Consider the following 27,003-nt stretch of genomic DNA (forward strand, 5'->3'; position numbering starts at 1 on the left):
CCATAGAGCCATATCAATCCCTGCCATGCACTGTGGAGGACCAACAGTCCAAAACAGGCTGTCTGCATGTGGGGTTGAGGTGGCTCTGTCAAATTTAAAGCTATAGGCTTGCTATACACCAGCCATTTTGGATGCTAGCCTGGCTTCAGGGGCATACAGAGATAATTTGCATATTCCGTAGTGATGCATTGTGGGAGACACCAGTTACACACAAAGCTGAATTATCACAAATACTTTCTGTTTTAAGAAGGCAAACCACACCAGGCATTGCTTTTTAGTAGGAAGGCTTTTCGGTCTCTTTTAGTCCCCCTATACTTTCCAAGTAGTTCTGAGTCACCCTGAGATGCTTGGGTATTCTGTTGTTCCAATAGGAATACTGATGATCTCTGAAACTCAGTAATCCTTTTACAGAAGGGATGTTATCTGAAGGCAAAGCATGGTACTTGGGATTTTATTCTTGGGTTGATAGGAATCCAGTGATGTTGGTCATTTCGTCTTCCCTGGATATGCAAAGTATTGCCATTTCCATTGGTAAGGAATTACCATTAGCAATTAAAAGCAACCAATTATGAAAGACGACCTACTCAGACTTCCAAGTAGGTAGGGGGAATACGTAGGTAATTCTGTGAACGTTTAAGACGGCAGTTCTCTCGAGGACAGGTGCACTTCAAAGGCTTGGCGACACATGCGGATTCCAAATAAAACACAAAAGCACTGATAGGGTGGGAAAGAAGAACTTGGCTCACAAAAGCAATACTGCATGAATGGGACCGAGGCATAAAGTGTACTTTCCTCAATGGTCGCTACACTCATTTGCATGGCTTTATTGAGGAGGAGAAGTGATCGTCCCATGAGGCATCATGAGAACCTCGTCTCGATGGCAAAAACCCAGCGGAGGCAGAGAATAAGACTCTTTTGGCCAACAACTTTATGGTACCCAAAGAGAAAACACAAACTGAGAGTCATTTATTAGTAAGTAATGGGGCCATGGAAGGATCTTCAGTGCCCTTGACACACATGTATTCTCTTCAGCCTTTAAGAGGCCCCCATGATTAATGTGCCTAAATTAGAACAGCTCTTGTCCATCTAACCAATCAGCTTCTCCCTTTCACACATCTAGTATTGTGCGAGAGGCTAAGATTGAGATTTGGATTGGCTGGTGTGAGCAAGATGAAGAGAATCTTCCTTCACACGCTACCGAGTATGATGCCCATTGTAGAGGCTGTGCGATGTATGTCACCAAGCCTAAATATTGTCACCACTTAAAGCAAACAATATCTAGGATGGTACACATACTCCAAGGGGGGGCTAATGTTGGTCTCAGGGGAGACCTGAACTTGTTGTCACAAGTATTACAGGAATTTTGGAGATTAGAAATAATAAACAGCTTACAAAAAACCTGAATTAGTAGTTAATTAAGAGCATTAAAGAGGAACAATATTATGGCTGCCGCTCACAGGCAAGGCATAATTAGCACAAGGAGGATTAGCTTAGACATCCCTCATCTCTGGACCCCTTAAAACTTTACTCTTCTCTTTCCACTCTAACCTTATCTGCCTATACTTTCAAATTTTACTTCGACCTTTCTTTTATTTTCTGAATACCTACTCTTTTAATTTAGATAACGCAGACGATCTATGGACACTAGATCCTCATACTAAAAGAATATGATGACTATTGAATCAAGCGCAGCTCGTTTTCCTAACTTACATTTTGCATCGACCATTGCAGTTAGTACCTATTGAAATGACCTAGGCTCACGCGCCAATTAATAAGCAAAGCCTGTTCTCGCCGGGGGACAGGTTTAATAGCTTAAGGTACTGGACAAGATGATGTAGGTTTGTCTCCATCCGACCCTGTTAGGGGTAGTGGCGGATGTTGGACATCCTGTAGGTTAGCGGTTTAGGAAACTTTCCTATTTCTTGAGTTTTAGGAATTTCTGTTTAGCTTTTCAGTTACGGTATGTATATTAATATGATATGCAATCCCATACAATTGTTCGATTTAATTGTGTCCTAGCTTGTTACTGTACATGCACAACTATGTTGGAAAACTGCAAAACTACTCAAGAAAGGGAGCTCAGGGCTAACTTCCATATTCCATATAATTAATTAATTTATTAGTAATTCATTATGCAAAAGGACAGACAACATTTAAATGTTGTCTGTCCTTTTGCATAATGAATTACTAATAAATTAATTAATTATATGGAATATGGAAGTTAGCCCTGAGCTCCCTTTCTTGAGTAGTTTTGCATTGTCTGATTATTAAGGTGAGACGGGCGCTATATATTGTGATATAGTATTAGGTTTGATATCCTGTTTGCTGTTGTTGCTTATGTTGGAAAACTGTTCTTCCTTCTTTACAAAAACTTTCAATAAAAATGATTGAAAATAAAAAAAAATAAAAAAAAAAAAAGCATTACAAGTGAAAATAGAAATTTGAGACTCAAAAAATAAAATTAAAAAAAATGAGGAACTATAGTAAAAATAATGTAATAAATAAAATTGCTTATTTTTTACAATATTCATTTATAAATTATGTAGTCAGTCTTTGTCCATTGTAAAATTTTGCTGCAACTCTAATCAGATTTTGTGCCTGGCCAAAAACTTGGACCAGTCAGTTGTGATCTTCCATATGCCCCTCAGCAGCTCTGTTTGGGGTATGTAGGAACTCTGAATGAAAAGGAGCGCTCTATGGTGCATGAATCCAAGTTTACAAGCAATAAAAAGTAACGCACTTACAAAATGCAGTCAGGAATCGTGCTTATCAATGATCTTTATGGAGCGGTCCCCGTCTCCTCACACAATGCAGCTCTCCCTTCTCACAGCACTGTGGCCAGCAACGCTGGTGTCCCAGTGGACGGAACCTCCAGGTTTCTGCATGGTGGGCGGGTCCAAGCTCCTATGTGCCTCCAACATCATTACGTGTTTTGGCATTGCTACGTCTTCCTCAGATGATCTGAGAACCGCGTAACGCCAAAACACGTAATGATGGTCTTTAGATATCTAGAGGTTATGCATTTTATCCAGTCTGTTATCAGGAAGCGCACTTTACTAACCCCAACCGCTAATTTTGTAGCTAGATGTAGGGCACTCCCCTGAGCACCAGGTGCGATCAGGGACGGTTCTCTCATGAAGCAAGGTGAAACATTTGCATCAGGTGACGGAGATTTCAGGGGCAGCATTTTTGTACTGTGTGTACCTTCCCGAGGAGGAATGGAGTGGCTGAGGGTGAGCAGTTTATTTGCCACAGACTCACAGCCAGCCAGTGTTGTTGTATTGAGCTGCAGCATGTCCATGTGAGAACATTAACTACTTGCCAACTGCTCCACGACAATTGGCGTGAGCAGTACGGCAGCCCCAGGACCACTCTACGCCGATTGGCGTGAACGGCTGTCTATGGGGCTAGCAGGAGACTGCGCACACACTGCGTGCGCATCTCCTGCTTAAAAGGCGGAGCTCCGCCTTCAGTCTCCGAGCGGCAATTGCCGCTCGGGAGCCTGTTAGTCAGCGAAACCGCTGTCTAATTACCCCCTACAGCGCTGTGATCAGCAGCAGCGCTGTACAGAGGACAGCCATGTGACACGGCTGTCCCCTCCATAGGCCGCGGAGTGATCGCCTATGACAGCCGATCACGCTGATTGGCTGGCGTGGGGAGGGAGGAGGGAATAATACAAAATTGTATTAAAACAATTATAAAATAAATATTTATGTAAAAAAACGATTAGACCGCACCAACAGAGAGCTCTGTTGGTGGGGGGAAAAGGGGGGTGGAATCACGTGTGTCCTGAGTTGTCCGGCCCTGCAGCTTGGCCTTAAAGTTGCAGTGGCCATATTAATAAAAAATGTCCTGGTCACTAGGGGGGGGGGTTAACACCACGGTCCTCAAGTGGTTAATGAAGCAAATTGTCGGTTGCTGTGCGATCATTGCAAATCGGGTTTGGTGGGGGGGGGGGGGCGTATCCTCACAAGTTTGCCTCAGGCAGCAAAGAGTCTAGAACCGGCCCTGGGTGCGATGACTGCTATATGTGCAGAATATATATAGGCTCTAGGACCAGACTAACATATTTTCAAATGGGATGAGGAACTGGGCACAGAACAAGATTTTGTTGTCTTTTTATGTACACTATGGCCTCAATTCACTTAGCAGTTTAGACTAGTCTACTGATGGTTTTTAGTCTACTGATGGTTTGGTGTAATGTTTTAGACCTGTTTTTAGACCTGGTCTAAAACATTCGGTAATGTCGGTAAAGTAGGGGAAATGATTAACAGATGAAAATCCCAAAGGCAAACAAGATGTAACCACGCCCACTTTTTCTTACAGAGATTAGGACAGCTGATTTCTGTCAGTCATAGCTACTCGTTTGTGAATTACATCTTTTGATCATTTCCCCTGCTTTACCAACCTAATTACCAAGTGTTTTAGACCAAGGCTAAAAACAGGTCTAAAACATTTGGTAATTATTAGTAAATTCCCTTTTGATGCAACTGATTTACACCAAACCATCAGTAGTCTAAAAACCATCAGTAGACTAGTCTAAACTGCTTAATGAATTGAGGCCATATTGCCTAAAGTATAGGGACGCCCTTCCAAATAACTGAATTCAGATGTTTTATCCACTTCCATGGCCACAGGTGTATCAAGCACCTACACAGGCTCTCAAAAGCTCAGTGAATTACGTGAGAACATTTCTCCCTACTAAATATTCCAAAGTCAAAAGGCAGCCAACCTAGCGATAATGGGCAGATTCCACCAAGAGACAAATATCTCTCTAATCCAATCTGATTAGAGAGAGATCTATCGGCTGTCCATACACCACAGGCCGATTCCCAATCAATTTCTGCATGAAATCTCTTGGGAATCGGCTGAGCCCGCCGCGTCCTCCGCCTGGCCGCTGTGTGTGCGTAATGTATAAATGTGCTATAATGTGCGTTTATACATTACCTGTCCTGCGTTGCGGTCTGCGTCTGTCTTCCGCCACTCTTCTATTAGCCGCATTCATGCTGCTGGGGTGTGTGTCGTCACAGACACAGACCGCGACACAGGACAGGTAATGTATAAACGCACATTACAGCATATTGACAAGTCGGCCGATGTCTTGCAGCATGACTGACTGATTAATGCGACCAATTTAGGCCTGAAATTGGTTGCATTGCTTATCGGTCATGCACTTGGCAGCACTGATTTGCATCCGATTCGGATTATAATGATCAAATTGGATAGTCGATCAGCCACCAAGTCGCCTGTATGGCCACCTTTAGTGCTAATATAAAAATCTAAGAACAGCCACTCAGCCACACAGTGGAAGGCTAGGCAAATTCACAGAGTGCTGTCAGCGTATTCTGAGGCGCAGATTGCAAAGAAGTCTCTGACTTTCTGCAGAGCAAAGTCAATAGCTACAGACCTCCAAATTTCCGACGGACTTCAGATGATCTCAAGAACAGTGTGGAGAGCCTTGTGAAATGGGCTTCAATGCCCGAGTAGCTGCATCCAATACCTACACCACGAAGTGCACTGCTAAGCATTGGATGCTGTGGTATGAAGCTCCACTGGACTCTAGAGCAGTGGGGTGATGAATCCAGCTTCTATGTCTGGCAATCTGATGGCTGTCTTACTGCATTGTGCCAAGTGTAAAGTTTGGTGGAGGGGGGATTATATGGGGAGGGGTTGTTGCTCGGGTGTCAGGATTGACTCCTTAGTCCCAGCGAAAGGAACTCTGAATGCTTCAGGATACCAAGACATTTTGGACAATTTCATGCTCCCAACTTTGTGGAAACAATTTGGAGATGACCCCTTCCTGTTCAAGTCTGACTACGCACCAGTACACAAGGCAAGGTCCATGTGAACTTGGGGGGCATAAATAGGTTGCTAGGAGCCATATCATTTGTAGTTATGGTCATTTATACAGTTATGTCTTTGGGAGGTAGAAGAGTTTTGTCAGTGGCGTAGCTAAGGAGCTGTGGGCCCCGGTGCAAGTTTTACATTGGGCCCTCCAAGCACTCTGTACATAACAATTCATATGGTGCACCAAAACCTGCCAAGGACAACCACAGTGTCAGAGGTGCAAGAAGGGGATGGGGAACAGCTTGTTAATGATTACTAATATTCAAAGCATCTATAGAAGTGATCATTACCAGCACAGGACCAATAGAGATCTAATACTGCGGTTGAGGGAGGACACGTCGTGGCCCTTCTGGCCCAAGGGCTTCGATGCGGTCGCAACCTCTGCACCCTCTATTGCTACGCCACTGAGTGTTGTACCATGTTAGCCAACAGTAAAGGCAAGAAGTTTCAAACCCGGATGATACCATTTATTGGCTAACTTAGAGGTAAATAAAAAGTAAGCTTTCAGCTAATACATCCTATATATTAACAAGATGTAAAACACACTGTGGGAGTTAAGTGCCTGTAGACACATGCCAAACAAATATTACTATTTTTATGTATTTATAAGGAATAGAATTACAAAATGTTTCTGATGCAGCTTTTGTGGTGTATACATAGAGCACCCTGCTGCAGAGTAATCTGTCATTAAAAACGTTTTCTGATTGCACTATTTTGAACGTACACATTTTATCAGTAGCGGCTGAAGAGAAGAAAATTCAGGAATTGGAAATCTGCATCTAGGTAGCACTGCCACCTGCTGGTCAAATTTGAGATTGTTGATAGAGCTTGAATTTCGAATGTACCCGAAAGTGAAGTAGGTAGAGTCGACATTTATAGATTGGGCACTATTGCTCTTGATGCCAATTAGCAGCTGAAGGGGTATAGTTTGGGGGCACTGTACCGCATGCCAGCATAACATACTTAATCAGTAACATGGATTTGGTATCAGCAAGAGGTCAATACAATGAATGGTGAGTATTGGGCTGCAATTTCCACTAAAGCATTTGCGCCGCGATCCAATTGGTGTATGTATTGTGTTTGCGATGGGAGGAAAAGAACAGGCCAAAAATATTTTAAATGGGCATATCACCAAAAAAAAAGCATTGTGGTGCAATTTCTATGCGGTTTTCCTGCACACCCATACTTTGTAGAGGAGGCAAATTGCACAAAAAAATGCAGCAGGCCTGACGAATGCGAAAGGGGGAAAGGGGGGGGGGGGAGGGAAGCTGCCCACAAGACTGGCAGAAAAATACTCCCAGGGAAATAATCAAAAGTTTGGAAACTGGCACACTGCCACTTAAGCAGCATTTGGGGGCTGCAAGAAAGGTACTTGGGCATTATATCTTCCTACTTATGCAGTTTTATTTGTGTGGGTGGTGGGGGGATAGATGTGCATAAAATCTTGGAAATTCTCCATATGTAAGGCATTTGCAAAGAAAAAATAAGGCAGATTCAACTATGTTTGTATTTATTTACACACAAACGTCTTCTCTGTAATGGGCATGTGTGGGTAAGCTCTACACAAGCCCAGTAGAACGTAAAATCATACACAGCAGGAGAGCGTCTACCAGAAGCATATTCAACAGGCCCTTACTTAAAAAACATACAATTAATTGTACCTGTATGTGCAGTCGTTCATAGCTTTTCTGGAGTCTTACATTGTTTTTCCAATTAGATACCGTATTTTTTGGACTAGGCAGACCAGTACATGCATGGTGAAGGGGCATCTTGTGGATTATGCCCCTTTGTACCTCATGCCCCCTTGTACCTCTTGTGTCTCCCTGTGTCCTCCTTTGTCCCCCTTGTGTCCTCCTCTTTGCCCCTTTGTGTTGCCCTTGTGTCCTCCTCTATGCCCCTTTAGTGCCCCCCTCTGCATAGGCACAGTACAGGGAGTCCCCGAGCGGCGGCTGGTTGGAGGTTTGTATTGGCAGGTGTTCACAAGTCAGGAACTCCCTGCATTTGGACTATAAGACGCAGTGGCTTTTTTTCCCCACTTTTGGGGGAGAAAAAGTGAGTCTTAGTCCAAAAAATACAGCCTATGTAGAGGGAAGGCTCTGGATCCCATAGTCTTCCCGGTCTTCTCTTTGTGCCCTCAGTCCACTGCTCTGCTCCATGAAAGTCCATGCCTTCGGGACTCCTTGGAAGGATTTGGAAACAGGGATGCAAGTACTTCCAAAGCCTTCATGAGGACTCCCAAAGGCATATTCGACTGGTCGGTCAAATAACTTTCACAGGGTGAAAGAGGGGGGGGAGGGGGGGACTGGGAAGGTTCTGTGGGATCCAAAGCCTTCCCTCTCCCTAGGTAAGTATCTAAACTTTTTTTTACAGGTTCACTCTAGTATTGTTTGAGGCCATATTTAAACTGTATGCGTTGCATCGAGTTGTGTTGCACCCATTTTAGCAATGGGGATGTGGTGCAACGCAACTAAACACAACGCAATAAGCGTAAATAGGGCCTTAAAGGAATGCTATCGATTCACATATTGTTTTCAATTGACACAGGAATTGTTTGGGAAGTGCTGCTAAGTACTGGTGTATACCTTTTAGTAGCAACTTCTTTGTTTACTGTTAGCAAAATACTTTCAAAGTTTACTGATCGCAAAACTGCTGACTGAGCCATGAGGAGAGGGGAAAGTCCCCTCACACTTGATCAGTTAACTCTATGTGTAGCTCTGTGTGTGACAGAGAAGAGAGCTCCCAACAGCTGCATAACATACTTAATCAGTAACATGGATTTGGTATCAGCAAGAGGTCAATACAATGAATGGTGAGTATTGGGCTGCAATTTCCACTAAAGCATTTGCGCCGCGATCCAATTGGTGTATGTATTGTGTTTGCGATGGGAGGAAAAGAACAGGCCAAAAATATTTTAAATGGGCATATCACCAAAAAAAAAGCATTGTGGTGCAATTTCTATGCGGTTTTCCTGCACACCCATACTTTGTAGAGGAGGCAAATTGCACAAAAAAATGCAGCAGGCCTGACGAATGCGAAAGGGGGAAAGGGGGGGGGGGGAGGGAAGCTGCCCACAAGACTGGCAGAAAAATACTCCCAGGGAAATAATCAAAAGTTTGGAAACTGGCACACTGCCACTTAAGCAGCATTTGGGGGCTGCAAGAAAGGTACTTGGGCATTATATCTTCCTACTTATGCAGTTTTATTTGTGTGGGTGGTGGGGGGATAGATGTGCATAAAATCTTGGAAATTCTCCATATGTAAGGCATTTGCAAAGAAAAAATAAGGCAGATTCAACTATGTTTGTATTTATTTACACACAAACGTCTTCTCTGTAATGGGCATGTGTGGGTAAGCTCTACACAAGCCCAGTAGAACGTAAAATCATACACAGCAGGAGAGCGTCTACCAGAAGCATATTCAACAGGCCCTTACTTAAAAAACATACAATTAATTGTACCTGTATGTGCAGTCGTTCATAGCTTTTCTGGAGTCTTACATTGTTTTTCCAATTAGATACCGTATTTTTTGGACTAGGCAGACCAGTACATGCATGGTGAAGGGGCATCTTGTGGATTATGCCCCTTTGTACCTCATGCCCCCTTGTACCTCTTGTGTCTCCCTGTGTCCTCCTTTGTCCCCCTTGTGTCCTCCTCTTTGCCCCTTTGTGTTGCCCTTGTGTCCTCCTCTATGCCCCTTTAGTGCCCCCCTCTGCATAGGCACAGTACAGGGAGTCCCCGAGCGGCGGCTGGTTGGAGGTTTGTATTGGCAGGTGTTCACAAGTCAGGAACTCCCTGCATTTGGACTATAAGACGCAGTGGCTTTTTTTCCCCACTTTTGGGGGAGAAAAAGTGAGTCTTAGTCCAAAAAATACAGCCTATGTAGAGGGAAGGCTCTGGATCCCATAGTCTTCCCAGTCTTCTCTTTGTGCCCTCAGTCCACTGCTCTGCTCCATGAAAGTCCATGCCTTCGGGACTCCTTGGAAGGATTTGGAAACAGGGATGCAAGTACTTCCAAAGCCTTCATGAGGACTCCCAAAGGCATATTCGACTGGTCGGTCAAATAACTTTCACAGGGTGAAAGAGGGGGGGGGGTGGACTGGGAAGGTTCTGTGGGATCCAAAGCCTTCCCTCTCCCTAGGTAAGTATCTAAACTTTTTTTTACAGGTTCACTCTAGTATTGTTTGAGGCCATATTTAAACTGTATGCGTTGCATCGAGTTGTGTTGCACCCATTTTAGCAATGGGGATGTGGTGCAACGCAACTAAACACAACGCAATAAGCGTAAATAGGGCCTTAAAGGAATGCTATCGATTCACATATTGTTTTCAATTGACACAGGAATTGTTTGGGAAGTGCTGCTAAGTACTGGTGTATACCTTTTAGTAGCAACTTCTTTGTTTACTGTTAGCAAAATACTTTCAAAGTTTACTGATCGCAAAACTGCTGACTGAGCCATGAGGAGAGGGGAAAGTCCCCTCACACTTGATCAGTTAACTCTATGTGTAGCTCTGTGTGTGACAGAGAAGAGAGCTCCCAACAGCTGCAGCTCCTGTGTCCTGTGTTTCTGACTGACCTGTCTGAAGAGAGCAGAGGAAATGTAACTAATTGTTACAGCTTTTTCATACTGGTTTTGCTTTCAGAGTTTGATATGCTTGATATTTGCTTTCTGTAGTCTGATATGCAACTCTGGCTGTGCATTGAAGCAGATACCCCTTCTGCAAATGATTTGTCCCAATATAGCTAAATCCTACCCTCAATCAATTACAGTTTTTGCCTCTGATATTTAACATGAAAAGTAGGAAAATGTTTACACAGCTACTTAGACATTATTTGCACACTGTCATTTTAGAACACTTGGGTATCGATAGTATTCCTTTAAGCTTTTTCAGCACTATCCTGTTATCAGGAGTGTTTGTACAGCCAGATACAAATGTTTTGGCTTCTAATGCACAACGCTTCGTGTGTTGCATTTAAACCCTTTGTGCTTTATTGATTTTTTATTACTTGGATTTCTAGGTTTCCAAATGGACTGCCTATGTAAATGTCTGCATAGCTAATTCCTAATCAGCCTAGGCTAATTATCATTCTGGGAGACCAGGTATATTTTGTACTGTAAACAAACATTCCACAGAGATCACCAGACAGGACTAAAGATGTGGCCACATTTCAGCATGTAAATCAGAAAGAGGAAAGATTCTACAATGAGAAAACACTGACTGAATACGGTAATTTAGAAATTAATATTGTAATAAAATATGCAAATTTATGTCATTTTCACTACAGTTCCTCTAAGCTACAACCTAAATACACTACATCTCACCCACAGAAGCATAACATCAATATCATTACTATTTTCTCTCAAATGTGAAGAGATTTTCTTATACAGATTTTTTTTCCATTAGGACAAAATAAATATAACAAACGAATGTTCCATTTGTTCTGCGCACCATTGCATGGTGTAACCAGGGCTGTGGAGTCGGTATAAAAATCTTCCGACTCCAACTCCGACTCCTTGGTTTATGAAACCACGACTCCGACTCCAACTCCGACTCCGGGTACCCAAAATGGCTCCGACTCCTTAGTCTAATACTTAACAGGGCTGTGGATTTTGTACAAAAATCATCCGACTCCCGACTCCGACTCCTCAGTTTACAAAACTCCGATTCCGGGTGCCCAAAATTGCCGACTCCTCGACTACAACTCCGACTCCACAGCCCTGGGTTTAACTTTGTTTTGTTTTTTTAATTCTGCTGTAGTCCTTAATATAGCCCACAATATTACAGATGCTAATCACCCCGTGTGGTGACAGATTACCTCCATTATTTTTCTTAAATCCACCCTTTCATCCAAATTTCCAAACAACTGCTTAAATAAAAATTATACGAAGTCAAATTCCTGTTGGAGGTCCAGCAGTCATGTGATGTCACGTGGTGTGACAGTCCCGTCACCTGACCTGGGCCTCCAGGAAGCTAGATTCTGTGTTACTGCAGTGGCCACGGTGTGGCAAACGCTGCCCCACACCTCCCTCCTCTATTCCTGTGTGGAACACAGTGGCCTCAATTCATGGAGCATTAGCAAACGTTTATCAAACACTTTATCAAACGTTTGATAATTTACCTCATGGATAAAATCTCACTAAGGTGTTATATATTTGTTGAACGTTTTATCGGTAAAACATTCGATAAATACATAACGCCTTAGTGAATTTAAAATGAGATTTTACCCATGAGGTAAATTATCAAACGTTTGATAAAGTGTTTGATAAACGTTTGATAATGCTCCGTGAATTGAGGCCAGTGTGACTGTCCCTCACCCTTCCTCTTGCTGTTCTCCAAAGAAAACAGCATGGCTATGGCTGCTGCTCACCCTCCCTTCTGCAGAGAACGGTGGTGCGGGTGGCTGATCTGTCAATCATGCACTATCCACTGTCACTCTATGTGGGAGGTGTAGCCAGACACCTAGGCGCTCAGGAAATGCAAAGATGTGTGTTAAAAGAGGGGCTTTAAGAGGAAAAACTGTCGGAAGTGCCTAATTTGGGTACTACCCTGGGGAGACAGAAGCCTCTGTATTCATCAGAGGCTTCCCCCATTCTCCTCCACTGGCCTGTTCCAGCGCTGTCCTCACAACTTGCACACTAGCATGGTCCCGATTGGGTTTTGGCAGAAAAAGCCGAGCCTGATCGGGTCCTTGCTAGTGCAAGCTTCCTGCACAGAATCACAGACCCGACTGGACTTGGCTTTTTCTACCAAAGCCCAAGTGGGTCCATGCTACTGGAGATAGAAAGAGAAAACCGAGAGCCCAATCTAGTGTAGTAATTTGAGACCAGAAATGATGTAGCTATAAAGTATATGAGGTTCTGCTCACAAGTGTGGGTAACCGACAGACAACCACTTCTCAGGCAGGAGGGAAACTTAGACCCGCCCCCTCTCGGGATTAAGAGGTTACTTTCTGCAGAAAATGGAAAGATGGGGATAAACCCCTCTAACAATGGTGAACATAGTATGTTGTGAACGGGTAAAACAGAGGCACCAAACAGATTACAATTTGTTAAAAAGGTAAAAATTGTATATATAAAAAACATTATACATAAAAAAGGGGAAGTATAAACTTACCTCCCCATAGAAGACTCAATAAGGAATTCATCACCATTGTTGTTTAACCAGTTAATGTAAACTATACAGTATATCTACACCCCTGGAGACTTGATCTTCACTGATGCGGGCGCCCCCGTGTGCGTTCTTGTAGCCGCCCATTAGCCCGGAGATCAGTGAATGGGAACGCAGACTGCCCATGATCAATGAAATCGGCATCAATGAGATTCCATTTTCATTGACTAAACAGAAAGTGAAAGCATACATGCATTACTTCTGGTAACGCGTGTATGCACTAAAATACACACAGCAAATTGGGAGGGGGCATCTAGTGGCCAAATAGTAAAATTACACCTACATACTCATTACATTACATTAAAATACCCATTAATTAACCGTTACCTTGCCTCCCATAGTTACCCCCCAAATATCCACTTTAATAAAAAAAAAAAAAAAACCTAATAAAAAAAAAAATGCATAAATAGTTACCTTAGAAAAAATACCTTTATTTCCAAATAAAATATTGTTGCCATACCTTGTGATAGGGACATCATTTAAATAGTGTAATAACTGGTACAAATGGGCAAATAAAATATGTGGGTTTTAATTAGGGTAGCACATATTATTTTAAAACTATAATGGCCTAGAAATAATGAATTCTTTTCAATTTTTCTCATTATTCTCATTAAAATGCATTTAGAAAAAATAATTCTAACAAAATGTACCACCCAAAGAAAGTCTAATTGATGGCGAAAAAAAAGAACATATAGTTCATTTTGTTGTGATAAGTAGTGATGACGTTATTGGCGAATGAAAGGGAGGAGCACTGAAATGTGAAAAGTGGTGAACCGGTTAATTATGTAATGTACTTGAGATTGAGATGTGCTTCGTGGGTCTCAGCCCACTTCCTCAGGCAGTGAAAACAAGAACAGCTGCAGTAAATATCAGTACAAGCGTGGCGTCTCCATTCTACTGCGCAGGACATGGGAAGCCAAGGTACGTACCCCCCCCCCCCCCCCCCCCCCCACTGAAACCTCACAGGTTTATAACCCTAGTTGCTCACTATCAACGTATATTGAGTTCAGCATTTTTTTTAAAAGACTATATTATCCCAATTTAAAATGCAAAAAAAAATAAAAATAAGTACCTAGTTATAATAAAGCAAAAAAAAAAAAAAAGTAGGGGAAAAATGACTAAAAATTGTACAAGTAATAGTAAATAGTAAAAACCTGAATGCATAATGTTACTGAACAATGAGGTGCAGACATTTCCCTACAGTGTGTAATGTAATCTCAATCTTTTGCGCCACCTTCTGTCTGAAGTGAATACTGCAAGTAATTAAATATTCGATACTGCCTCTATAAAGATGCTCATTAGCAAGATGAACAAAGCGACAGTCCTGTGTGGCTACACTCAACTGTTAGACTGTCATTTTCGGGTTTTGTCAGGCTCTTCTTGATGCCATCTGCCCACAGCAGTAGATATGTGACTTATTAAAAATGAGCGCCAGTAAGGTCAAACAAAAACCACAGGCTGTACTGTAAGCAGACAATGGCGAGGGCATAGGCTGGATTAATGGGATATTTAGAAATTTAACCTCTGTAACTTTTCTAAATAGAAAACAAATCACAGATGATGTGAAAAGACTAATAATGCAATGAATATAATTCTTGCTTAAAGAGACTCTGTAACAAAATTTTGAGCCTTATTTCTTCCATCCTATACCTGTTCTAATGTGGTCTGTCTTACTGCAACCTTTTCTAGTTGCACTGTCTCTGTAATAAATCTTATCTTCTTTCCTCTGTCGGCTCTGTCAGGCTGAGGCTGGAATGTGTGGAATGTGCAGCACTGCTTGTCATTGGCAGAAGCTTTACACACCCTCTCCAAGCTCTGCATGAGTCACACAGTAAGCTAGTTCTCAGCCTATGATACTCTGGTTAGAAGCCAGTCTTTTGTTTGTAAACACTGCCTAAAGGCCCGTACACACGTCCTACTGGGCGGTGTTTCCGCTGACAGTAGCACGTGTGTACGCGCTGTCAGCAGAATGATAAGCCTGAGCGATCCGAGTACAGATTCTCTTTAAAGTGAACCACCAGACTAAAAATCTACTCAGCAGCACTGAAAATGCTTGGTGTTTCTTTAACAGTTTCACAGTATCAGAACTTTGTTTTTCTTACTTAAGCCTCATTTTTCGCTGCATAGAAGCTAAGCTCCGCCCCATCAAAGAAAACTGCCCGGGCATTTCGCCCCTGATGCTGAGCAAAGCATGATGGGATTTCCTATTGTTGTTCTCGTTGCCTAGCAGCTGGGAGGGATGATCAGGACACAGGACAATTGGAACTGTGTCTCATGCTCCCTGTCACCTCCTTTCAACCAAAAAGATGGCTGCCCCCATGAAAAAGATGGTTGCCCTCATGGAATCAAACATTTTCCTGTTCTTTTAAAACAGGGTGGGTAAGAGATTATATCTCTATAGATACCTATTTTAATTAACATAACTAATGTAACTTAATGACAGTATGTTAGTTTAGGCTGAAGTTCCTCTTTAAGGTGGTCACTAACGGTCCAATTTCTAGTGAAAAATTGTTCGAGCGATCAGAAATTCTGATTGGATTGGTTGTAAATAATCTCAGTTGATGGGCACAATTGATTACGAACGGTTATAAAAATAGATGTCCGATTGGATTTTTGTCAAACCAAAATTTGGATTTTCTTGTTGGGTGTGATAGATAGGAAGCAAACATTGGTTAGTTGGTGGTATAGTGAACGATTTCACTTCCGATCAGAATTTTCTGATCACTCAAACGGTTATAGTTTGCGTATGGGTTGTAGATCCCATACGCAAACTTTAGTTTAAAGAGGAACTGTAGTCAAAATAACATAATTAATAAAATTGCTAATTTTACAATAACAATTCATAAATTATTTTGTCGGTAAAATGCCCATTGTAAAATCTTTCCTCTCACTGATTTACATTCTGAAATTTATCACAGTTTGTGACATTTTTAGTCCTGTCAGTTGATCTCTACGGAATGTTTGTTTAGGCCTGGTGCACACCAGAGGAGTTTTTCTGAGCGTTTTGAGTTTTTAAATCTGCTGCTAATGTTATCCTATGTGTCTGTGCACACTGGAGCAATGAGGTTTTGTAAAAAACCCCATAGCATTACATTGGGAAGAGCTTTTGAAACCTCTAAAAGCTCTTCCCAATGTAATGCTATGGGGTTTTTTTTTTTTTACAAAACCTCATTGCTCCAGTGTGCACAGACACATAGGATAACATTAGCAGTAGATTTAAAAACTCAAAACGCTCAGAAAAACTCCTCTGGTGTGCACCAGGCCTCACTGAGAGTTCTGTAGCCAATACAAAAGATACCTGGTCTCACAGAATGCTCTGGGAGGAGAATTCCACATAATAAATAGACTAGGCTAAGCCACGGTAAAAGGGCGGGGCTACATACCAATATACAGCAATATATAGATATAAGATGTGTTTCTAATGCAGACACCGGGAAAATTAACGTAAACATGGATATCCTGAAAAATGTCCTGAATTCTACTATATGTCGTTACAATCCCTTCTCCTTTCAGATGCCTAACTCTTATCTGTCCCTGTAATGAAAATCCAATATTGACACATAACCCTAACCTCTCCCAACATAAACCCCAAGCTAATGCCTAGCCCTAACCTTCCCCAATACCGTACACTCCTTCCTGACTTCCCTAACACTTCCTACATTCTTACCTAGCCATTACAGTGGACCTTAACCACTTTAGGACCACAGGCTTACACCCCCCTAGTGACCAGGCCATTTTTCACAAATCAGGGCAGTGCAGCTTTGTCAGCTTGCTGCACAGCCGTACGACTAAACACACAAATGAATCTTGCCTCCTTTTATTGTCACAAACACTGGTCCGCACGACAGCCGGGGCCCCAGGTCTCTTTCACTAACTGGGGCCCCAAAACCACCATGCGATACCTAGAGGGAAGTGTGGGCAAGCCCTGGACCTCTCACCTCCAGGGAACTCACCCCCCCACCACCTCTAAACTGAATGCCAACTGCAACAAACACAATTGCTAACTTCCAGCTAGAGCAATCTCCTGCCTTTATCTGGTCAGCAGACGCCAGTCAGCCAATCAGGTGTACTGTTATACACCCTTTGCCTGCTATACCAAATCTAGCAGGAATTGCATAAATTAGCATTCAGGTGGGAGGCTTCAGTTGGATGCAATCGTAGATTGCATAGTTTTACAGGGACGCCCCATGTAGGCACATCTCCCACACGGTCCCCTCCCTAACCCCTCACCTGTTAACCGCATCTTGGAAGCTGCAAAAAATAAATTTAAAATCTTTCATTGTCCTTAACAGGACATTCTTTTGGAGGTGTCTGATCGCTCCTGCGATACTTTGTTTGTTTGTTTTACCAGGCTTACAGTGCCTGAGTTTCCCTCCCTCCCCTCTCCCCCTCATACCCCTCTGCCCCATCCTGAATTGACATAGGGCGGCGATCCGTCCTCTTCTCCGCCTCACACATCAGCCTATGAGAGGCCTTTCAATGTGAGCCCTGAGGGACAGCCAAGTGTCCCTTGTACAACGCTGTACGGATGTAAACAAAGGGGATTCCATTCTCCTTTTGTTTACTAACGGCCTGCTTGCCGTGATCGCAGCTAGCGGGCGGCAGGGAACGATTGCACATGCGCGCACATTCCCTGGTACACTGCAGCTTCAGCACTTGACACCAATCGGCGTTAGGCAGTCCTGGGGCTGCCATCTTCCCGACGCCTATCGGCGTTAGATGGTCAGAAAGGGGTTAAAAAGGTACTGTAAAAGCATATAGCAGAACATAATCAATTATTCAGGATACCCATTTTGCCTCAATTACGAAGGAATCAGCCTCAAAATAATGCTGTATATTGGTATGTAGCCCCACCCTGCCAGTGATGTTTAGCCTAGGTTATGATGTCACGCAGCTCTCCCCCAGAGCACTCTGGGTGATCAGGTGACGTTCTTACTCACATCACAGAGGGGGGGGGGGGGAACATTCCACAGTGATTTGTCTCAGAAATGTAAGAAAGTAAATGTGGGTGAGGTAAGTTTTTACAATGGGCAAACATTGACAAAATAATTTATAAATGAATATTGCAAAAATGCGCAAAAGTATTCATTAATGCATTTACAGTAAGGTTCTTCTTCCTTCTTTGTAGTTTAACCCCCTTGGCGTGATGATTCTTTCCGGATTTTAGGGTTTAAAAGCGGTGCAATTCTTTTTGCACCCTTTCAGACCCTAAAACCTGGAAAAAATCCTGCTGGCAGGAGATCTGCAGCAGTTCCAGCAGTCACTCACCTCCCTGGGCTCCAGCGCTGCAGTTTTCCCTCCGTCCGCCGGGTGGCGCTGCAACCCTAAAGTGAGATTGCCGGCTGTCGTCAAGACAGACGGCGATCTCACCAGTGGGAAGCAGAGCGTCTGAGGAGCGTAAGAAGAATGGCGGCCGACATCGGGATACCTTGGGAGGTATGTTGAAACGCCTGCTGCGCGCATTGCTCTGCACACAGCCTCCGGCAGCTACTCCGAGCACAGGTCGGGATTACCGCTCTGAGCTGCGGTTTTCCACCCCGACCCTAACTCGGGATTACTACCAAGGAGGTTAAAGTGGTATGAAACTCAGCATTTCTTCTTTGCTCTACAAGATCAGTTACAGCCTTAAAGTGAACCAGAGCTGAAGCACCCCCATGTATTTTACCATATATATCAGTGGGAACATTAGAGAAAACACCTACGCTGCTCTCTGCTTTATCCTTCACTGCTCAGCCTGCTTGTTATCAGCCCTGATAAAATCCGCAACTGAGCATTCAGTCTGGCTTCATCTCTGGTTCACTTTAAACCCTCTACCACAAAAAACAATTGTAGCGGGACAGCATTCAAACAGTTAAACACAACACTTTGTTCTTTAGTGGAAAGCTCCTTGCTTCAGAGCGCAGCTTCCAGCAGCCTCCAAAGAGGAGATAACATTATGTTTAATTTACATTCCTTTGTCAGATACATATAGTAAACATTAGCAAACTGAGTTGTACTAAGCACTCTCTGCTTCTAGGATGTGTACAGCTGAGAAGTGATCATCAGAAAGATTTAAATATATAAATACAGCTGCTATGCAATAAAATGCAATGGTAGCTTTCAGAGCAGATAAACTGTACTTTGGGACCTTGTAATTTTTAATTAGACAATGTGACTTGCGCACAAAAGCAAATATGGTAACTGATAGATCAATAGTAAACAAAGAGACTAGTTGCGCTGGGCCTAAAGATGTTATCTAGCAGTTTAGCGAATAATAGATACTGTTCAACTTAATGAAAACATTTACGGCTTAGTTGTTAGGGGGAAAAGGAGACGTCCTCAGGAAGCTATCTTAGCAACCAACCAATTGCGTTCTTCACTGTTTATATACGGCTGTCGCGAAGACTAATGTGGGTGTGCAGATTAGGGATTTGTGGTAATGCTTAAATGCACGCAAGAGGACCCCAGTGTGAAGGACACACGAAAAATACGTATTGACACGGAAAATACGTATTAATACGGAATACAGCCACTTTAGGACCCAGGGGAATCCACACCAGCAGGAGAGGAGGAGCTAATGGAGTATATCAATCCAGAGATGGCTGTTCACTAATCACAGGCTTTGAGAAAGGCGGCCGTAGTCCGCTGAAACGCGTAAGCCCTCATAATACAACCCACGCTGTCCAAAATTGCTACAGGAACAAATGCCTTGCAGCCGCATCAACTAGGTACAGGACGCACTTAACGGACTGACCCACCCAAGCTGTTACCAGGCAACAGCTGAGCAATACAGGACGCGGGGAATAGGTGACGTCACCGGAAGTGAACCAGCCGTCACCCGGAACTACCTTAGTGGTGGACGGCGGAACGGATTGAGGATACAGCGTGTGCACACGCTGAGTTGAGTCACGGAGCAGCCGGCCGGAGCTCTAATTCAAATACTGGACTCCAACCTGACCCTAAACCTACCCGTCAGGAACGTGAGTAGAACTAGTGTGGATGCTTTATTGCAGGAACCATAGACGCCAAGGTAAACACTAATAACTCATCTGGCTCTACTTGGAACTTATAGTGAAGAGGATACACCCTTGTGATGTGATAACTAGTTCCCCATGGGGTATCTCTATTGGAGCACATCAACTTACTTTACTCCTATTAAGGATTAAAAAGACATTACAAGTGACACATATTCAGAGCTATCAATAGACAAGACAAGACAAGACAAATAACATTTATATTGCGCTTTTCTCCTTGCGGACTCAAAGCGCCAGAGCTGCAGCCACTAGGGCGCGCTCTATTGGCAGTAGCAGTGTAAGGGAGACTTGCCAAAGGTCTCCTACTGAATTAGTGCTGGCTTACTGAACAGGCAGAGCCGAGATTCGAACCCTGGTCTCCTGTGTCAGAGGCAGAGCCCTTAACCATTACACCATCAGCCAACAATAGAGACTATACCATACAGATTTTTTATTTCAAAACCTCTCTATTTTAGTTTTTATCCCATTTTTTATCCCAATTTTTATCTTGATTTTTTTCATGCACATTGGAAGGTCTGTGTATGTCTGAGTGAGTGGATGATATGTATATACATTGAATATGAAATATATGCAATATCGTGATGAAAAAATTGCTTTATTTATACAACAACTGACAGTTTGTGTTTTATAAATATATTTTGAATAAATTCTGATAAATGTTTTCATTAAGTTGAACAGTATCTATTATTCGCTAAACTGCTAGATAACATCTTTAGGCCCAGCGCAACTAGTCTCTTTGTTTACTATTGATCTATCAATTTATATGAGGTGAGTGGGTCCCCATATTTAACTAGTTTGCAGCAGGTGAAACAGCACGCTCATAGGAGCACCTCCACAAGCGCCCTCCGTATTGCTTATAAATATGGTAACTGTATGGGTAATAAAAAGTGGGAGAACAAATTTTTATTGAACAGATTTTTATCCCACTTTAATCTGAGCTCCAGCGACTGACTATTGTATAGCCAAGTACCGCCTATTAACTACAGTGCATGAATTGGGTGTGGCTATTCCGTTATTACAGACCTAAGTACTGCAGTCTTCAGAATAACTGAACAGCACCCACTTCACATACTGTAGCCAATAGCTGGTGCTTGGCTGTGAAACAGCTGAGCACAAGAGAGAAAACTTAAAACGGGGTTGTAACATCCAAAAATACCAAAAACATAGTGTGACAAAAATATGCGAAAGGTCAAATCTGATTTCTGATCAATTTTGTGCAGAAATGATTGGAAATTGATCAGAAAAACCATTAGACATAAGATCAGACCTGACGAAATTATCGATTCAACCAATCCATCTGACGGCAAATTGCATGGTGTGTTCTAGGCAATTGCCTGTTGTCTAAATGATGTGTGCTGTGGGAGGGGCAGTATGCTGTTCTGGGGAGGGGGGGGGAGGGGACAAAAGAAGAGTGATGTAATGCAGAAGTGATGTAATTTTGCTGTTCTGGGGAGGGGGGGGGGGGGACAAAATAAGAGTGATGTAATGCAGAAGTGATGTAATTTTGTAATCACGGAGAAACAGTAAAGATGGAATCCAGCAGAAATATTATTTTCTTATCACATTCCTTCTAAATCTGACAGTAAATGCTAAGTACAGCAGGACAGGTAAGATAAATAAGCAATTTCTTATCGGATTTTTTTTTTACAGTTAATATGGAGTTTCATATCCATTTAACACATAGCCTCATTGAACCACTTATCTGGCTTGATTTTGTTTCAACACTGTTGAATTTCTCTGAGGTCACCATGACTTCTCCATAATAGAGTCCTGTTATCAATTTAGATGCAGGCAAGGACTCAGAGGAAGGTTTCTTTTAAGACACATTTATGCACTGTAGTTTGATGCATCTGCCATGTGAGGGAGCCATTGTACAAGCCATGCTTAGTAAGACTATCAAAGCAGCTGGATTAGTTGCAATGTCAGACAATACATTTCACACCCACTTTACCTTGGTACATTCATGGACAGGTGCTTCAAAGAGTTAAACCGTGTTGTGATTATTTTAAAAAGTATAAAAGCAGATTTTTTTTTTTAAATAAAATTGTTCTAATGGAAAACTTGTCATGTGTTGTCATTTTTATTATTTTCTCTAACTAACATCTTTATGGTACAGTGATAAAAGTGATAAGTAAATGAAATTACACTATAACACCAGGGAAATAATGATTATACACGGCTCACACAGCCTCCAGTAGGAGGTGCAGAGCAGCAACTGGCAGGAAATACACAGCCATCCTGTGATACACTGCTAGGCCCTGTCCCTGTGAGCTTACTAACTGCTTAGCTAAAGGAAGTGATTATGTGAAACGTGGCAAAGGGAAGTCCTCACTCCCAAGTAGCAGCTGACTATTAAAAGGAAACCTGGCATGGCAATGGAAAGAAAATGTATACATACTTGGCCTGGGGCTTCCTTCAGCCCCCTCCAGGCTTACCGGTTCCTCACCATCCTCTGCCACCTCCTGTATCTTCCGCAACTGCATCCCCATCACCCCCCAAGCCCCCCCCCCAATCGCTGGGAGCGTTCTGTATCTGCTCAGTACTACTGTGCAGGCGTACAACTCTCCTCGCCAAGTTAATTTAAAGTTTGCATCTGAAGATCTTCAGGAAAGTGCCTAATGGATAAAAGAAGGCCTTTCCACAAGAGAAGAGGCTCCTGAGAAGTCCTGAATAAGGGCACAGGAAGACTAAGGGCCTGTTTCAACTACTCGAATATGAGACTCTTTCCTTTGCGACTTTTAGACTTTTTAGCCCTTGAAAATCTTCTGAAAAGTCGGGGGTCTTCTTATACGACGGCTGTCTTTGATGCCGGGTGATCCACAATGGACAGGAAGTACGTCACTGGGATTCCCATTGGACCGCACATGCACACCACACTCTGTCACTCATACGTACTGTGTCGCTATAGACTTGCATTACTGCATACTCCATATATCATATAATAACATAATATCCTATCATAATCCATAATTATTATCACATACAATTACTATTCAGAATCATTACTGATGCCTAAAACTTAACTTGTCATTTGGGGGTGTTAGTTCAATGTAAATATGAGTTGGATACGGCTTTAAAATATAACCAAAAAAATTTGCCGTTTATATGGATTACCTAACCTCCCTGGTGGTAATCCCGAGCTAAGCTCGGGTTAGCTGCCGGGAGCTCTGTGCAGAGTATAGCAGCGAAGGGCTGTGGAGTTGGAGTCGAAGTCGAGAAGTCGGAGTCAGAGCAATTTTGGGTACCTGGAGTCGTAGTTGGAAATTTCATTAACTAAGGAGTCGGAGTCAGGAGTCGGATGATTTTTGTACAAAATCCACAGCCCTGGTAAGGAGTCGAAGTTGAGGAGTCGGAGTCATTTTGGGTACCTGGCGTCGGAGTTGGAGTCGGGGGTTTCATAAACTGAGGAGTTGGATTATTTTTGTACAGACTCCACAGCCCTGGCACAGTGGGAGCTTTTACTCACCTCATGGGGGATACAGATGTCGGTAGCCATTCTCCTTCCTGTATTGCCATCATTTATCTCAGCAAAGAGTTACAGCGCCACCCAGAGGACGGAGGTAAAATTGAAACGTTGGAGCCCAGGGAGAGCAGGGGCTGCTTCTGGCATTCTGGCGGCTTGATTTTTTCCTGATTTTATATTTATTATATAACTGTATTGAGTCATATAGAGTGATATGTGAAGCACAGGCAGGAAACTAGATATGCATTTTTATTTGAACTTTATTATATTGCTGCTTGATATTAAATGACTGACCATGTATTTATTGGATTTTAATCAATGTATGTTGTGTAAAACAGCAATGTCTGCCCAATGTCCTTTGTGGAGCAACGGGAAAGTATCCACCGCAGTATAGCGGTATCCATCTTGTTGAAGCCCGTATCTATGGGCAAACACCCAATCACAAATAGGAGGAGGGACCTAGTAGTATAAAGGGACGTTGACGCGCTGGTGACGTCAGCCCCTGATGAGACCGATTGGTCGAAACGCGTAGGGCGGAGCCACGTGCAGTGCGTCTGACGTCACCATACTGGAATTGATCGAGAGCACGGAGAGGGAGATTCAAGCGCCGCAATAGTAGCTGGATCACCGCGGAGGGAACGGGGAGTCGGGACGCCACTCATCCATTCACCCAGGTGCCGGGCAGACCTTGCTGTTGTGATTCTGATGTGCTTGATCCCAAGAAACTATCACGTGAGTGCGCATCAGTGCGCGGGCATTGCGGCTGATATTTTAAACAGGATTACACTATTATGTTCTTATGTGTTTTTATTGAGGAATTTTTACATTAAAGAAAAGATGAACATTTGAGAAAGTGCCCTGTGGAATTTATACATACGCTAGATCCACCTGTTTTCTGAGGTGGAAAGAATCCGGTGAGCAGATTCAGAGAAGGAGTGTGCGGTCACGTGTGTTACACTTCTGATCAATGAAGCACGGGTGGTGTGTGAATATATGTATACAGAGTCACGCTATGTGCAACCTTGTATTGTTATAGGGAGTGGAGAGCGCAGTCCAGCAACCATACTGTAATTATTCTGATTTTAGGGTCTGAAACCTTTTAAAAAGACCCTAAAATCTGGAAATAATCATACCGCTAGGGAGGTTAATGCCAGTCCTCAAGTTTAAAGCCTGATACACACATCCAATTTTGATTTCATCAGTGACCAATTTTACCACCTCCACGTAGTATGACGGTCAACAGATTTTGAATACCATGAACAGATTGCGTAAGTCAACCGTCATACTACATGGAGGTGGTAACATTGGCCAGTGTATGGGCAATCAAAATTGGATGTGTGTACCGGCTTATTCCCTCTGCAGGCTTAGAAGCCAAACGCTGAAAATAAGCTGTGATTAGGAGCTGAACATACAATGGTATAGAGACACACCTGCTTGGGCTGCTCATCTTCCATCAGCTGGGATATCTGAGCTTCCAGGCTCTGAATTAACAGATCTTTCTCATCCAGTTTCGCCCGTAACGCCTGGACTTTTGCCGATCCAGCTGTGTGAGCGTCCTGGCTTACCTGGGATCCGGACAACCCATTATAATAATTCTGTAGAATAGAATGATTGATGGGGATAAATAGCCACAAAGGAACTTAAGCGAAAAGGGGGTAAAAAAATAAATCAATAAATTGCAGAGTGAGAAGTTAGAAATAGAAGAGAGATCAAGAAATTATTCTAAATTCATTTATAAAGCGCCAACATATTCTGTGGCGCTGTAATGATTGATATTCGCCATGTAGTTTGTTCATATTGTTTGATCTACAATCAGCCTGCACAACATCATATTTACTACTGGCAGACATGACAAAAAAACTAGACAGCACCAACTGCCATTATTTATAACCACACCCCCTAACAATGCGATAGGCTAAAAGGTTGTTTTTATAGATATACATATGGACAGAGGGAGATACTGGTTGCTTGGCAGTTGTAATTTCCCACAATGCAACAAGGTTCACAGACAAGAAACTGTCAGGACCTAGGTCCTAACATCACACTGCGAGAGAGTATTTCACCAGACAGACCAATCCTCCGGTCCCACGCAGCGACTCAATTTTATTCTCGGAGACTCAGCCAGTTGATGGCCACCCTCTGTCCTCGATCATGCTCCCATCGCCGGAAGCGTCCTTTGCATGTGCTGTATGAGATTTTACTGTGCATGCGCAGGATGCTCCTGGAAATGGGAACGTGATCAAAGACATGTGCAGCACAGAGGCCATCGACTGGCTGAGTTGCCAAAAACAAAACAGAGCTGCAGTGGGGGAACAGAGGATCGGTTTGTTCCGGCGCGGGCACAGGGCAGCTGCAGGGGGCCGGTAGAAGCCCCAGGTAAGTTAAACTGTTTTTTTAGTCGCTTTAGGTTTCCTTTAAGGCCAGTTGCAGACTTTAGATTAGCGGTGTGATGCAGCGCAAGTACTGCAACGTACCGCTGAAACTAGCCTTCATATGGCTCTGCGCCACCATGCAGCGACAGGGTCATATGCTTAGCGCCGCCTCCTGGCTAGTAACATATTCCCTGCTGTGCAGAAAATACGTCACTGGAATTTCCGTTGGTCTGCACATGCGAGCCACATCACACCGCCCTCCCGTTGTTTACTGCATTACTGCATAATTCATGTGATAGACACGGATCACATGGTAACACGCTGCAGACTTGCCGTTTGTATTGCAGTAATTTGTATACTTCCATGCATCGCGTCGCATCACGTGAAGTGTGCAGGTCTCCATAGACTTGCATGGCCCTGGCGGTGGGTAAGCATAACGTGGTGTGATGCAGCCCGCAAGTGTACAAGGGGCCTTAGTATAAATGCACTCACACTAGGCCTGAAAGATAAATCGAATTTAAACCGAAATCGTGATCACCAAGATCACAATTTCGGAATCGTCAAAGCAGCAATTTCTGTGATGACATCATTTTCGCATGGGGAAAGTTTAAAGAAGAGGCTTCAAACTTACCTGAAGTCTGGGCACGCTCGGCCCACAGCATCGGCAGTGTTGGACATACCTTCCCTACGAGTCCAACACTCTGTGCTCTATCACCATCTGCCGGCTCTTGTGCACGGTGTACTTCCTGGTTACTATATGTCACAAGACATACAGGAAGTATGCCATGCATTAGAGCCTGCAGGAGGCAAAGTGGATAGACTGGCATTGCTGGACTCTTGCTGGAAGGTATGTCCAGCACTGCTGCAGCTTCGGGGACGGGGCACAGAGGAGACCCAGAGTGGGCACAGAGAGACACAGAGGGGGCACAGAAGAGACAAAAGGGACACAAAGGGGGCAAGAGAGAGACAAAGAGACACAGATGGTGCACAAAGAGAGACAGGGACAATGCTTGATTTGAAGGAAATCGTGAATCTAAATCGCAATTTTGGACAGAAATCGCTCAATTAAATTTTTTCCTAAAATCGTTCAGGCCTAACTCACGCTTTACATCCTCCTCCCCGAACACTAGAAATTCAGTGCAG

At 43.3% G+C, this 27,003-nt stretch overlaps 1 protein-coding gene across 1 annotated transcript in view; it reads right to left on the reverse strand.

The window, feature by feature from the left end:
- The window catches only part of C5H10orf67 (chromosome 5 C10orf67 homolog), a 93,188-nt gene that overhangs the window by 59,956 nt on the left and 6,229 nt on the right, over nucleotides 1-27,003 (reverse strand). Inside the window, exon 5 of the mRNA XM_068238251.1 lies at nucleotides 24,919-25,083. Coding sequence (XP_068094352.1) covers nucleotides 24,919-25,083 — 165 coding nt within the window. The remainder of the gene's footprint in view (nucleotides 1-24,918; nucleotides 25,084-27,003) is intronic.

Source organism: Hyperolius riggenbachi, chromosome 5 (assembly GCF_040937935.1).
Source record: "Hyperolius riggenbachi isolate aHypRig1 chromosome 5, aHypRig1.pri, whole genome shotgun sequence".
NCBI lineage: Eukaryota > Metazoa > Chordata > Amphibia > Anura > Hyperoliidae > Hyperolius > Hyperolius riggenbachi.